Raw genomic sequence first — 15,464 nt, forward strand, 5'->3', positions numbered from 1 at the left:
GCATACCAACATGCTTACATGTTTCCTTTATGATCTCTATAATCTTCCTGTAAAACGTATTTATTATAGCACCACAAATAATATTCAAAACCACAGATAACACAAAGACTATCTGCAATCATTATCTTAGTTTCATCTAGTGTTTTTTTAAGCCAGGTTAAGAATTATTGTAAAGTACAAACAAAATTAAGAGATACAATTATTATTTGCCAATTTTATTCAGTTTTTGTTAGGAGAAAACATGGGCAACTCTTCTGCCAGAAGTATGAGGAAACAGACTATATGAAGTAGACATTTTTATTAATATGATTCATGAGCTTAAGTTTTTAAGATCTGGGAATGAGTCAACTATAATCTTGTAATTTGCAACTGATAGCAGAGAACAACTTGTATTATTCTGACTCAAGGACAATAATATTTCATTTAGAAAGTTTTTGAAGGCTTATTGCTCATGTCTAAAAGATTTCATGTAAGTTTTTAGCTAAGGTTTCTTCAAGGAAAATGAAAGGCGTGGAATATGGCTGAAAACTCAAATATGACTTCTGTCTTTTACCCAGTAGCCTTTCTGTCAAACTGCATTGATTGGGAAAGGCACTTTTTCCAAATTTCTTGATGGACATTTTGTTCATATAAATAATGTCTGTTAATACAAAAGTGAAGCCTTTATATTTTATGAAGTAATAATCATTGCAATATGAATAATTGCTACTTTAGAAGTAATTAATTGGAAACAGTATTTTCTTTTTAAAAATGAACTGAGAATACTGTAATATTATCCATCACTCACCTCAGCCACCTGCTGTGTCTCCACTATTTGCTGAGCCAGCACCTCCATATTGGTTGCCATGGTGAAAGATCATTAGAGAACCTGTTTGGAGGGATGCCAGTAACTTCTATCAGGCACAGTAAAATTAAGAAATTTTATCATTTTTATTATTGAGAATAATTACATTTATGCATAATTCTAACTAAACAGATATTTTAAATATTATGTAATGGTTTATGTCTGCACATATTTTAAAATGATTGTTCAAACATTTTTATTGGAACATGTATAATATGCTACACTTGTGACTTTTTATAAAAAAGTATACTTTATTAAATTAACAGGAAATGGGGCTTTATAATTATAGTCATCATGTTGCCATCAGAAAAAAATCAAGCTTAGGACTCATTTATTAGTTGCACAGTACACTTAATGTTTGTGTAGCATTATAATATAGTTAAACAGTACACTAAGGTTTGTGTAGCATTAATACTCATTGGGGTTCAAACTTCTGCTCATCCCAATGATGAACTATTTAATTACCCCTATAGTAGCCTTTCTGCCAATGCACTCTATTCTAGAAACTTCTACTCTGCTGGCATTCCTCAAATAAATGTTATTAACTTACGGCCATAATTGGGACTAGAAATCCATTTGTAAGTCTGTGGTCATAAGTTGGGGCACCCATGTGACTGTAATTAATTTTCCAGACTTTTTTGTAGTGATCGTTAAGCGAACCCATTCAACTGGGTATTTTTTGCGGGGAAACTGGCAAAACGCCAGTTTCATGAATCATGATTATAGAATGCTGTGACTGGTCATAAAGTTGATCTGCCTGACATGTGATCACATGACTATGGAGGAGCACAATCATTTATGACATATGGGGTGCTTTACATGGCTGTTGTTGCAACTTTGAAACAGTGTAAAATGTCTGGTTTTAAGTCAAGGACTACCTGTATTTTGCAAATTACAACAAAAAAGATGGTCCCGTTATGCATCTTTATGACTTGTGGACTTCAACTCTGAGTGTGGCTGGCTCAGGAATTCTGCATGTTGAAGTCCAGAGGTAAATGGGCCATAATTGTCCACCCCTGCTTTAGCTTCTTTACTTCCCCAAAATGTCCACAGTGATTGTGAGATGAAACTCTAGAGACTATAAACAGAATAGCATGCCTTCCATTTTCACTATACTAGGATATGGAGTCACTAAGCAAAACAATATGAAGAGAGACTTAGGACCAGTAAAAGTAATTTTTCTTTACTTTTAAACTGCAGAATTTAATACTGTCAGATATAGATGTAGCTATCAATTTACACAGTAAAACAAGGTTGGATTTATGTAGGATTAGGCTACTGTGAGAGCCAGTTTAGTGTAGTGGTTAAAATATCAAGCTATGAGTACTAGTCCTGCCTTGGGCATGAAGCCAGCTGGATGACTTTGAACCAGTCACTCTCAGCCCTAGGAAGGAAGGAATGACAAACCACCTCTGTAAAACCTCACCAAGAAAACTGCAGGGAGTTGTCTGAACAGTTTCCAAGAAAATGTACTTTGCAATAGATCATAGTTATAGATTGAATTTTTTTAATTATTATTATTTTATTCATTCATTCATTCAATCAATCCAATAAAATAAAATAAATGAATAAATTTCTATAGCCATCCATCTCAAACAAATGACTTTGGGTATTAAGGCACCAGGCTAGAAACGGGGAGATCGTAAGTTCTAGTCCCGCCTCAACCACGAAAGTCAGCTCTGTAACCTTGGGCCAGGTCACACTCTTTCAATCCAACTCACTTCACAGGGCTGTTGTGGCGAAAATAGAAGGAAGAAGTTATGTTTGATATGTTTGCTGCCTTGTGTTATTTGTATAAATAATAAAGGTGGGATATAAATAAAATAAAATCAAGTACAAACATCACAAATACACACATATCAGCTGAGAAAATAGTCAAGGAAGACTTTGTTAAGGAATTTGATGTGCAGAGGTCTCCTTGTGCTACCAAAGAGTTGCACAGACAAGGAAGGGTACTGAGAGTAGTAAAAGTCACACACAGGAGTACACTGAGTTCTAAAAGCAAAAAGTATTTTACTTTGAGGTGGTGTAAACACAAAAATGCACAGTCAAAAATAAACAGTCCAGGTCATAAACAACAGCAACAGTCCAAGCTACAAAGTCTTCTTACCGGTCCAGAGATCAATACACAGTTCAGGTTACAACAGTAGTAAACCAACAGCAGAGCAAAAACAGTAATAGTAGAGATCAGTGAATTCAGAGAGAGAGAGAAGCTACATTCCTAGCTTCCTCTTATGGCCATGAGAACACTTACATACCCATTGACCAATTAACTACTTAAAGACATAGCATTATGGTTAATATATTTTCAACCCAACATTGTAGGCTAACACCATATGCCTAACATTCTCCCCTTTGGGTAGAATAATATATAACTCTTACAATCTTATGCACATTCTTTCACAATTAGTATTGTGTTTCACAGCACTTTGTACCTTCGTAAAATGGTCTGCAATATTTACATCAGATGAACAATACTCTAGCTGTATTAATTTATCTTTGACACATTGTCTGACATTTAAATAACGAAGATCAGTATGTTTAGATCTTGTTGTTACTGCAGCATTATTAGCCATCTTTATCGCAGCTTGATTGTCCTCATACACAATAAATGGATCATTTACATTTAAACCCGTATCTAACAATAATTGTTTGTACACTAGCAGTTCTGTACATAACACTGATAGACATGAAAATTCAGCCTCCATTGTAGACAAGCTTATGTGTTTTTGTCTAATAGATTTCCATCCAATCAAAGAATCACCCAACATTATAGCCAACCCTGAAGTAGATTTACGAGTGTTTGTATCAGAGGCAAAACTCGCATCTGCATATGCAGTAAGGATTAACTCACGATTTGGCTCTAAATATAACGAGTAGTGAATAGTTTGCTTCAAATACCTTAATACTCGTTTAGCTGATTGCCAGTGTCTAACAGTTGGATTATTGTTGTACCTGGCTAATTGGTTTACACAGTAAGAAATATCAGGTCTAGTCCAATTACTAAGATACATAAGACTTCCTATCAAAGATTGGTACATAGCCTTATCAAATACAGGACTCTCAACATTAGTGTCCTTAAAATCCATAGCCATCGGAGTTTTTGCTGGTTTACACATTTCCATATTGTATCTCTTTAATAACTGAGATATTTTACTGGCTTGTGAAATCTTAAAACCCCTATTCGCTTTCACAATATCTAACCCTAAATAGTGGCTTATTTTCCCAAGATTTCTAATTGTGAATTTATTTTGCAATCTTGAAATGATAGTTCGTGCTTCTAACTCAGTTTTTGTTATTATTGCAATATCATCTGTGAATAATAAAAGAAAAGATAACACTCCATTGTGTTCTCTTCTAAACAAACAAGGATCAGCATTACTGGCTACAAAACCTAATGCACTTAACTCATTGACTATACATTTATTCCACTCATAGCCTGATTGTTTCAATCCATAGAGGCTTTTCTTTAACTCCCAACAATCATGGTTTCTATCATTGGTCAATCCTGGTGGTATTCTTAAATAAATAGTATGTTGCAATGGAGCATGTAAATATGCAGTTTCAACATCTACATGGTTAACCATATATTGGTTTTTAGCCGCCCATACTAAAGCTGCTCTTAAAGTAGTTGCCCTCAGACTGGGTGCAAACACCTCGTCATAATCCTCAGTAGTTTGGGCAAAACCTTGTGCAACCAAACGTGCCTTATGGGTTACAGTCCCATCTACACCCTTCTTTATCTTATATATCCATTTACAACCTATAGCTTGCTCACCAGGTGGCAGTTTTGCTTTCTCATAAACCTTAAGATCCTGCAAAGACTTCAACTCCCTGTTCATTGCAGCTTTCCATGATGCCTGTTCCTTTTCAGGATACATCCTGATCTCATCATAGTTAGAAGGTATTGAACTAACTTGACATATTATACTAGCTTCATAGCGATCAGGTGGACGTCTGATGCGCGTTGAACGCCAAGGAATTACAGGGTTTTGAATTTCTGTCTCTTTTCCTTCCTCTGATTCCTCTTTTATCTCCCCTATCTCCTCTTCATCTTTTATATTTACAGGAGATGTATTATCATTACTAGTTACATTATCATGGGAGTCCTCAAACACTAGAGGATCAGTATTAACAGTTCCTTGCTCTAACCTATCCCAACCAACGTGCTCAAGGAATTTTGCACTAGTACTGTTATATACATTAGTTGTGCCCTGTTCCCAGAAACGATAGGATCTATGATTAGCTTCGTAACCTACAAAGTATAATTGCCTAGCCCTATGTTGGCCTTTACTCCTGAGTTGTGCAGGAATGTGGACCCAAGCTGGGGTGCCAAACGTGTGCAGATAATCAAGGTTTGGTCTTCTACCATGCCATATAGTATATGGTATTTTACCAGTAGAAGTATTAACAACTATATTCAGAACATGGTTTGCACATTTTGCTGCCTCCCCCCACAGTCTATCTGTTAAGCCAGAATCTTTTATCATGGTTCTCATCATGGCTTGTAACGTTTGCCCACGTCTCTCAACAAATGCATTATGTTGAGGCCTATAGGGGGCTGAACGTTTATGCTCAATGCCAGCAGATTCTAGCATATCAACAAAACACTTATTTGTAAATTCAGTACCATTATCAGTAATTATGCACTGAACCTTTCTCTTTGTTTTTCTCTCCACAAACTTCAGCCAGTTTGCAAATTGTTGGAAAGTGTCTGCCTTTGACTTAAGCAGATAACAAAATCCATAACGAGAGTAGTGGTCCAATATACTTAAAACATAACATGACCTTCCTAAACTTGGTTTCATGGGTCCAATTAAATCAGCAAACACAACTTCCAAAGGTACAGTTGTTTTGAAACCGTTTAACCTGTTTGCAGGAGTTGCCTTACTCTTTTCCTGATTACAGGCATTGCAATTCAAATACTTACTACATGGCTTCAGTTTAATTCCTTCTACTAACTCAACTGTTTTACGTAGTGAGTTAAAGTTTACATGCCCTAACCGCCTGTGCAATAAATGTATACATTCATCATGTGGCTTCTTGTTCTCGCATATTGAGTTAGCTTTAACTGTACTAACCTGGTTACTTGTGAGAACGAATAAACCATTTTTCAAATTAGCAGTTACACAGGTTCCATTCCTTTCAATAGTGCATTGCTCCCCTCTGAAAGTTACCACAAACCCAACTTTAACCAATTCCCTTACAGATAACAGATTTAATCTTAATTTAGGTATATATAACATAGGTAACTGTTCATTAATGCATGGACAATAGGAATTACCTTTACCAGAGGCCTTCATCCTCCAACCGTTTGCCAGTGAAACATATTGGTTGCTGTTTTTCATATTAACAAACCTCTTTTTCACTTTAGTAATGCATTGTGAAGCCCCACTATCAACAACCCACAATTCATTATTTCTGGATGTTGGTTCACCAGAAATAGCCAAACCAATGCTCTTCTTAGCCTTCCCACTGCTATTCACATTCTGTTTTCTACCCTTTCTACAGAATTTGGCTATATGCCCTCTAGCCCCACAAGAATAACATTTCTTGACATTGTAAGCAGTGGTAAATGGCTGTGTCTCTCTCAGCTGGTCTCTGTCACACCTTCTTCTGGACTCTTCCAGCAGTCTCCCAGTAATGTTAGTCAATGTCAGTTCCTCTCTGGTCAGGACTTCCAAAGAAGAAACATACCCATCATAACTCTCATCCAAAGATGACAGAATAATGTAGACCTGATGCAACTCTGAAAAAAATCAGCTCCTTTTTATGAAGCTCTTGAAAAGTTGCCTTCATGTAATTTAAATGGGTCAGCATATCTCCATTCTTCTGCAGACGAGCCCTAAACAGCTTACGTGTAAGGTGTATATGTGCACCCACACTGTCTCGAACATAAAGCCTTCGCAAAATGCCCCAACACCTAGCAGCAGACTCCTCACCACGAATATGGACAAGCTGCTGGTCATTCAGTGTTAGCCCAATAATGCAAAGAGCTTTCTCATTGCTTCTTTTAAAGTCATCTAACTTCTTTGCATCCTCTTCATCATCTGGATCCCAAGCAGTAGTATCTGGTGGGTTATTTACAACAGTCCATAGTCCTTCCTTGCGCAAAAGCAAGCAGCATTTTGTTGACCAGGAAACATAGTTTGTCCCATCCAACCGGGTTATCCAGGACATGCCTGACAACAGTTCCTGTGCCATTTTACACCAAAAAGCTAACACAAACTCAGCTAGGAATACTGTGTGTACTTACTCTCAGTACAGGCCTGGGCCCATAACCAGTGTTAAGGAATTTGATGTGCAGAGGTCTCCTTGTGCTACCAAAGAGTTGCACAGACAAGGAAGGGTACTGAGAGTAGTAAAAGTCACACACAGGAGTACACTGAGTTCTAAAAGCAAAAAGTATTTTACTTTGAGGTGGTGTAAACACAAAAATGCACAGTCAAAAATAAACAGTCCAGGTCATAAACAACAGCAACAGTCCAAGCTACAAAGTCTTCTTACCGGTCCAGAGATCAATACACAGTTCAGGTTACAACAGTAGTAAACCAACAGCAGAGCAAAAACAGTAATAGTAGAGATCAGTGAATTCAGAGAGAGAGAGAGAAGCTACATTCCTAGCTTCCTCTTATGGCCATGAGAACACGTACATACCCATTGACCAATTAACTACTTAAACACATAGCATTATGGTTAATATATTTTCAACCCAACATTGTAGGCTAACACCATATGCCTAACAGACTTACTTAATCATATAATCCCATTATCCAGTTTGTGCTTTGGTTTCAGTTTACCAGGAACATAAAATGATGCTAGTTAGCATTCAGCAAAACATGGCCAACATCTGCTTTTGCAAATTTCTTTTGCCTGTTTCGCCAGGCTAAAAACCTCTGTTTAATTTTGAAATGCTATGTCTGGACCTTATTTTTTTGGCAAGACACCGACAGAAAATTGCATCAGTTAGCCTCTGATAGGACCAATAATTATGTGACAATATGAACCTGAAAGGGTACATGAATTTATTATTTCTCAGACGCTCTGACGTGATGATATATATAAACTTACATTGACTAGAATATTTATTAAATTTCAAGAAGATTAATTAACAATTTTTCACTTTATATTTTTAAACTGTATAGTATAAAACAGGTAGAGTGGAAGTAGAGAAAGAAAGAAAACTCTCTTCAGGGAGACACTAGTCATCTTTAACCATGGACAGAACTAGCAAATAAAGAAGCGACAGCCCGTTACCTTTCAACTTACTTTGAAGAAATCTATGCGCTAGTTAAATCATAGCTGACCTCAATATCAAAATCTAAGTAGAATTGGAGAACTCTAGCCATTAAAAACTATGCAGTTCACTTGCAGTAATAGCACATTTATTATTAAAAATACATTAAATATTGACCATATATTATACTAATCAGTCTCTCCATTACATCAATAGAGCAAGTTTACAAATAGAAAGCAAACACTCCAAAACTCTATATCCAGATCCATCTTTCTACTCCAAAATAATAGTTTTTTTTTCTTTTTTTGCTACACCCCATGCTCAGTATAACTGTATTTTAACAAATCCCAAATTTTTAGTATTAACTCAAAAATCTGTTCATATGTTTAAGTTGCACTTTTTCCAAAATCATGATAGCTGCTTTATGGATATTAAAGCAAAATGAGACAATAGTGGGAGAAGGCTTATTTGTTAAATTTATATGGTTGCTTATCTCACATAGTGACTCTTGTCATTATTGTATATAGTACATCTAGCTTCAAAATGTAAATAGCCAATCTTTTTAAAAGATTATCTGAGATTCCATTTAAAAATAATTGTACCTTAAAAATCAAAGAACTATATGTGATATATTTAACTTGATTTGTTAATATAAGCATTCCCAGTCTATTCCAAAGTCTTTCAATTAACTAATAACAATATTCTTCAACTATCTATTAAAAATTATTGTGGTTTTGGATAGTCAGTATTAATTATCATTAATTCTAATAGCATTATCTTGTGAATAATGGTATTTTTTGTCATTTAATTATTTAATAGTGTCAGATGTTGACTGACTCCAAACAACTCTGGGCAGTTCAAAATATCAGATCAAAAGAAAAACACAACAGATAAACAAAATGGCACCCAGCCACTCAAAAGAATGACATATACAATGACTTATACAACAAAGGAGGCACTTTCACTCTAAGCCAAGGCCTGGGAAAACATCCAGGTCTTCACGGCCTTCCAGAATGCCATTGGGCAGAAACCAGAGGGTTCCTGTTCTGGAAAGGTGCCACAGTAGAGCAAATGCACCTCTCAGGTCCAGATAAACAGCATTATTTAATTGAAGGGAGCATGCCAATTCTGTTAACTTGTACTGACCAGGTAGAAACAATAGAAAATAGGCAGTAACTTATGAAGTAACCTGGCCCTATGCCATGTAGTGCTTTATAACTGACAACTAGTACCTTGAATTGTATCTGTGAGCAGGCTGGCAACTAATGCAGGGGTATCTCATAGTCAGACTAAGGCATGCCCATTTCAAGGAAAGCTTCATATTAAGCACAAATGAATTGCAATATGTAAACTCATAGATGACCACATATAAGTGGCTGTTTGAAGGGCCTCTTTGAGCAGGAGCGATGAGTCAAAGAACATCTCTGAATACACATCACTTCAAAATGGGGAAGTGCAACCCCATCTAGGACTAAAGATGGAAAATCCCTGGCTCTGGGATCCTCAATATTCATAGCAACATACATGATCTTGGTAAGATGAAATGAAGTCAGTTTCTCCCCATCCATCCAAGACCTCCAAAGTATCAGTTGGTTGGCTCAGGATTGAAAGATGTAATTGGGCATAAGCTTATTGATACCATGTTTCGCTGAAAATAAGACTGGGTCTTATATTACGGTAATTTTTGCTCCAAAAGATGCATTAAGGCTTATTTTCAGGTGATGTCTTATTTTTTCATCTACCAGTACAACACATGTCAAACCAGGGTGGGAAATAATCAATGATTTCTTTAAAAAAAATCAAAAACATCGATTTTTTTTATTTAAATCAGATTTTTTTTATTTTTATCAAACTTATTTTAATAAAATGCTTTTGGAGTAAAAAATCTATCTAAATATAGTTTTCTATTTAATCATAATTGTAAAATTAGAAGGGACCTTGGAGGTCATCTAGTCCAACCCCCTGCTCAGGCAGGAAACCCTATACCATTTCAGACAAATGGCTGACCAGTCTCTTCTTAAAAACTTCCAGTGTTGGAACATTCACAGCTTCTGGAGGCAGGTTGCTCCACTGGTTAATTTTTCTGTCAGAAAATTTCTCCTTCATTCTAGGTTGCTTCTCTCCTTGATTAGTTTCCATCCATTGCTTCTTGTCCTGTCTTCAGGCACTTTGGAGAATAGCTTGACTCCCTCTTGTTTGTGGCAGCCCCTGAGATATTGGAGCACTCCTATCATGTCACCCCTAGTCTTTCTCTTCGTTAAATTACATACCCAATTCCACCCACCGTTCCTTATATGTTTTAGCCTCCAGTCCCCTGATTATCTTTGTTGCTCTTCTCGGTACTCTTTCCAGAGTCTCAACATCTTTTTTACATCATGGTGGTCAAAACTGGATGCAGTACTCCAAGCGTGGCCTAACCAAGGCATTGTAAAGTGGTATTAATACTTCACGTGATCTTGATTCTATCCCTCTGTTAATGCAGCCTAGCACTGTGTTGGCTTTTTTGGCAGCTGCAGCACACTGCGGACTCATATTTAAGTGATGGTCCACTAGGACTCTGAGATCCCTCTCACAGTTGCTACTATCGAGCAAGGTACTACCTATACTATACTTTTACATTTGGTTTTTCTTGCCTAAATGTAGAACCTTACTTTTTTCACCATTGAATTTCATTGTGTTAGATAGCACCCAGTGTTCAAGTCTGTCCAGATCCTCCTGTATCTTAAACCTGTCTTCCGGAGTGTTGGCTATTCCTGCCAGCTTGGTGTCGTCTGCAAATTTGATGAGTTCCCCATCTATCCCCTCATCCAAATCGTTGATGAAGATGTTGAAGAGCACTGGGCCCAGAACAGAGCACTGGGGCACCCCATTACACACTTCCCCCCATGTAGATACAGTTCCATTGAGGACTCACTGAGTATGGCCGGTCAGCCAGCTACGAATCCATCTGGTGGTGATGCTGTCTAACCCACATTTTTCTATCTTATCAAGTAGTAGTTTGTGATCTAATTTATCAAATGCCTTACTGAAGTCCAAGTAAATTATATCTACAGCATTCCTCTGATCCACTAATTTTGTCACTTGGTCAAAGAATGCAATAAGATTTGTCTGGCATGATCTGTTTTTGACAAACCCATTTTGGCTTTTAGTAATGATTTTGTTTGCCTCTAGGTGCTCACTGATTTGTTCTTTGATTATCTTTTCTAGAATCTTTCCAGGTATTGAGGTCAGGCTGATAGGTCTGTAATTTCCTGGATCCATTTTCCCCCCTTTTTTGAAGATGGGAACTACATCAGCTCTTTTCCAGTCCTCTGGTAGCTCCCCAGTGCTCCAGGATCTTTGAAAAATATAGTTCAGTGGTTCTGAGATCACATCTGCCAGTTTCTTCAGAACCTCGGGGTCTAATCCATCTGGTCCTGGTGATTTGAACTCATCTAGGCTGGACAGGTGCTCACTTACCATTTTCTTGCCTATCTTAACTTGTGTTTCTATTATTTAAGATACATTAATAACTAATGGAGCTTAGTTATGTAGCATGAAGCTGTATATCCTGCAATATTTACATTTTTGGTAAACTCATTCAATGAATCCAAGCTTTGCAAGCTGAGATAACATGCACTGCATTGATGCATTCACACAATTTCACAGTAACCATGAGATAAATGTAATAATGTTAATAGCCTGCATTTTACATTTCAAGTTCCTTACTCATGGCTTCTTATTCTAAGAAAAATAAACCTCAGTATTATTTTCACATATAAAAAATTAGATTAATGGGAAGAAAATGAAGGAATGATTTCAAGTGAGCACTTGAGTACATGGCATTTGATATTTTATTCAATTACATGCTTAAAATATAATTACAAAAGCACAAAATGACCAGTAATACATTAATAAATGAAAAACAATATAAATTAGCATTTATTTTCATATACATGTTATTTTGGTAAGAACATTGTGCCTAATACTGCAATAAAACAAGATCTCCTTGCTCAGCTCAAGTTCTGGTGACTTCAAAAATACACCCACTTCTTTTTTTTTGGCAACGCATGAAAGTAGTTTGCCACTGCCTTTCTCAGCAATGTTTTTCCAATCTCCTAGTTAAGTTTGCAGCCTGGGGAATTTCTGGTGATTTTTCTCATCCCATTATTCACTAGGCTTAGTTTTTAAGATATATAACGGTAAAAAGTGCCATTTATTTATTATACTTTGAGATCGGAGCTTAAGGAAACACACACAGCACTTCCATCTTTTCAGGGTTTTTTCCCCTCATCACCTTCATGTTAACATGAAAGAGACTTGCTGGTGCAAAGCAGCAACTTCCATGGCTGAGAGTAAATTTGAATCTGGGCCTCTGGTGGTTGCCCAATACCTTAATTCCTATGCTACACTGGTTTTCAACTGAGTGCAGAGTTTTTTGTATCTTGTTCACCATATCCATTTTCTGGTGAAACATATTTGCATTTTTTAAAAATAGATAGCAGCACTATCATAAATAACAAAGTTAACTGTCTCCTTGACTAACGGTATGGGAAACATTAGTATCGATACTAAAAATGGATTAAAAAACGATGAATTCATATTTGATCGCCTTCGAAACACAAAGCTCCTCCCCTTTCCCACTTTTTCCTTTCAACCAATTCATTTCCATTAGGAAGACGGAAACCAGCTGCCTCGGTGCTTATTGGTGATTCCACCGCTCAAAGTTCGGCCCCAACCTCCCAACGCAGAGAGCCCTATTGGCGAACACCGCCGTCGCTCAGAGTTCGGCCCCGCCCCTCCCCCAAAGCGGGGGAAGGCAAATTGGGAGATGAAAGGGCTTCCCATATGTTAAGCGAGCCACAAAATGGCGGTGCTGGCAGAAGGCCAATTCCAGAAGATCCGCCATTTGTCTCCCCCCCCCGCCTTGATGTTTCTTCACGCCGACGCCTTCTTTCCTCACACTCGGCAGCGGGCGCCTCAAACATGCAGACGGCCGCTCTAAGCGACCGGAGGGGGTGGGGGGTGGGGTGGGAAGCGTCCGCAAAGATGGCGACGGGCTGCCCCGTATGCAAAATACCCGCCGCCCCCTCCCCTCCGCCCTCCCGGTGGCAAAGGTAAAAGGGTCGGGTTCAAGCCACTGCCTCCGCCCGCTCAGACTCCATCTTCCTTCCTCTTCGCTCGCGGTTAGACCGGTTGTGCGGCAGCGGACAGCCTAAGCCGCCCACGGCAAAGAAAGAGCTGCGCCCAAGATGCCCGGCCAGGTGCTCTTCTTTTTTTTTTTTTTAACCCCCGAGAACACGCGCAGCCCGTCAGACGCTCCGCCATGGCGGCACAGCTACCCGCCCGCCTCAGCTTTCCGGGCCGGAAAGAAAACCTCAACGCCTGCAAGCATAACAAGGGAGGGTGAAGGCGGTGGTTTTTACCTCAGGATTTTGGGCGAAGCTAGCTTGGCTGTGGCTTCCTCGTAACGGTTCGCCGGGCCTGGTTCATGAAGGCCCCCCCCCTCCGCCGCCACCGCCTTCCGCCTAGGAGGGGGAGCGGAAGGCGGAGATAGCGGCACCGAAGGGGTTAGCGAGCCTTAGCGCGTAGCAGCGGGGGGGGGAAGCAGGTGGGGGGGAGGGGGAAAGCGGGTGCCTTTTGGCGAAAGGTCAGAGTTCGTGACCCCTCCAGGCACTAATTCTCTCCGCTCTTGCCGCCTGGGAGCGCTTGCCTGCTTCCTCTTCCCAGCGTTACTCCTGTCGCGGCCCCCTCCATCTCTTATCTTCCCCCCCCCCCTCCGCTTAATAAGGCGGGGCTGAACCAAAGGCAAAGGAGGGGCTACCTGAGGCGGGTTTCGAGCTCCCGTGCGGCGGTAGTTCTGTCAGCTTCCACTGTCCCCGAGGAAGGTGGAGCGGTCCGTCCGGGGAGCGGCCAGCGCGCCCGATAGTTCGAGATAGGAAAGTTAGCAGGGCTAGAGAGAAGATCTACGCGTATCGGGGGAAGCGCGCGCGTCTGTGCGGGGGGGGGGAGAGAGGGAAACTGCCTTAAAGAAAGAGTCAGTTCTGCGCGAAGGAGTCACGTTCGCTTTAATTGAAGCGAGAGGGTCTAAAATTGAGAGGCGGAGGGGGGGGGGGCAAATCAGCGGCGTCACGCCTTTGATCCCTTTGCCTCTCGATTTTATTTATTTATTTATCTATCTATCTATCTATTATTTATTTATTTATTTATTTATTTATTTATTTATTTATTTATTTATTTATTTATGGGATTTATATCCCGCCCTATCTCCCGAGGGACTCAGGGCGGCTAACAACAACAAAACTTAAAGGTCTCTGTACAGTAAATTAAAAATAAAAATTTGAAATAAATTAAAATAAATTAAAGAATAGAGTTAGAATTGTAAATAGAATTAAAATCTCTGTCAGTCTAGGTCAGGGGTAGGCAACCTCGGCTCTTTTATGACTCATGGACTTCAACTCCCAGAATTCTTGCAGGATCATCTTGCAGGCATAGCTGACTCAGGAATTCTGGGAGTTGAAGTCCATGAGTCATAAAAGAGCCGAGGTTGCCTACCCCTGGTCTAGGTCAGCCAGGTGGAAAAGGAGTGTTTTGAGGCTGCGGCGAAAGGACTGGAGATCTTGGGCCATCCGAAGCTCAGGGGGGAGCTGGTTCCACAGGGCTGGCGCTCCCACAGAGAAGGCCCTCCCCCTGGGGGTCGCAAGCCGACATTGTCTAGCCGACGGTACCCTGAGGAGGCCTTCTCTGTGTGAGCGTACTGGGCGATGGGAATTCGTTCCCGGCAGCAGATGGTCCTGCAAGTATCCCGGGCCTAAGCCATGTAGGGCTTTAAAGGTAAGAACCAGCACCTTAAATCTTACCCGGAGGGCAACCGGTAGCCAATGCAGCTCACGCAGGAGGGGTGTAATATGGGAGTATCGGGGTGCTCCCATCACTACCCGTGCAGCTGCACTCTGCAGCAGTTGAAGCCTCCGGGTGGTCTTCAAGGGCAGCCCCTTTGCACCATGAGAAAAAGCAAGCGGTGCTATCCGGGTACAGGAGCTCGCTCTCTCTCTCTCTCTCTTTGAACTTCTACATGGGTGGTGTATTGTTATTTCCACAAAGGGCGACGATTTGCACCTCACTTGCAGCCTGCTGCGACGCACTTTTTTGGGGAAGGGGGGGCAATACAAAAAAAATATCATATGAGCTGACATCGTGCCTCTGAAATTAGCTCACGTCCTTTCTGTATTGCATCTAATCCAGGGTTTTCAACCGTGGCAATGTTTAGACGGCTGGACTTCATCTCCCAGATGGGGAATTCTGGGAGTTGAAGTCCAGTTGTCTTAACATTGCCAAGGTTGGGAAACTCTGAATCTATAAGGACTCACGGACTCGGTTTATAACACCTTGCCTAATAAAATA

General features: G+C 39.8%; 1 protein-coding gene across 2 annotated transcripts in view; it reads right to left on the minus strand.

Moving 5' to 3' along the window:
- The window catches only part of NR2C2 (nuclear receptor subfamily 2 group C member 2), a 71,414-nt gene extending 56,984 nt beyond the window's left edge, over positions 1-14,430 (minus strand). Inside the window, exons 1-2 of one of the 2 annotated variants that reach the window (XM_083353837.1) lie at positions 13,487-14,430; positions 788-868 (exon numbers count right to left, since the gene is read on the minus strand). In XM_083353837.1, the coding sequence (XP_083209963.1) occupies positions 788-847 (60 nt within the window). In that variant the 5' untranslated portion in view covers positions 848-868; positions 13,487-14,430. The remainder of the gene's footprint in view (positions 1-787; positions 869-13,486) is intronic. The other variant, XM_083353838.1, reaches the window with a different exon arrangement.
- Between the last annotated feature and the right edge of the window lie 1,034 nt (positions 14,431-15,464).

This window comes from Vipera ursinii, assembly GCF_947247035.1.
Source record: "Vipera ursinii genome assembly, chromosome: 2".
NCBI classification, from domain to species: domain Eukaryota; kingdom Metazoa; phylum Chordata; class Lepidosauria; order Squamata; family Viperidae; genus Vipera; species Vipera ursinii.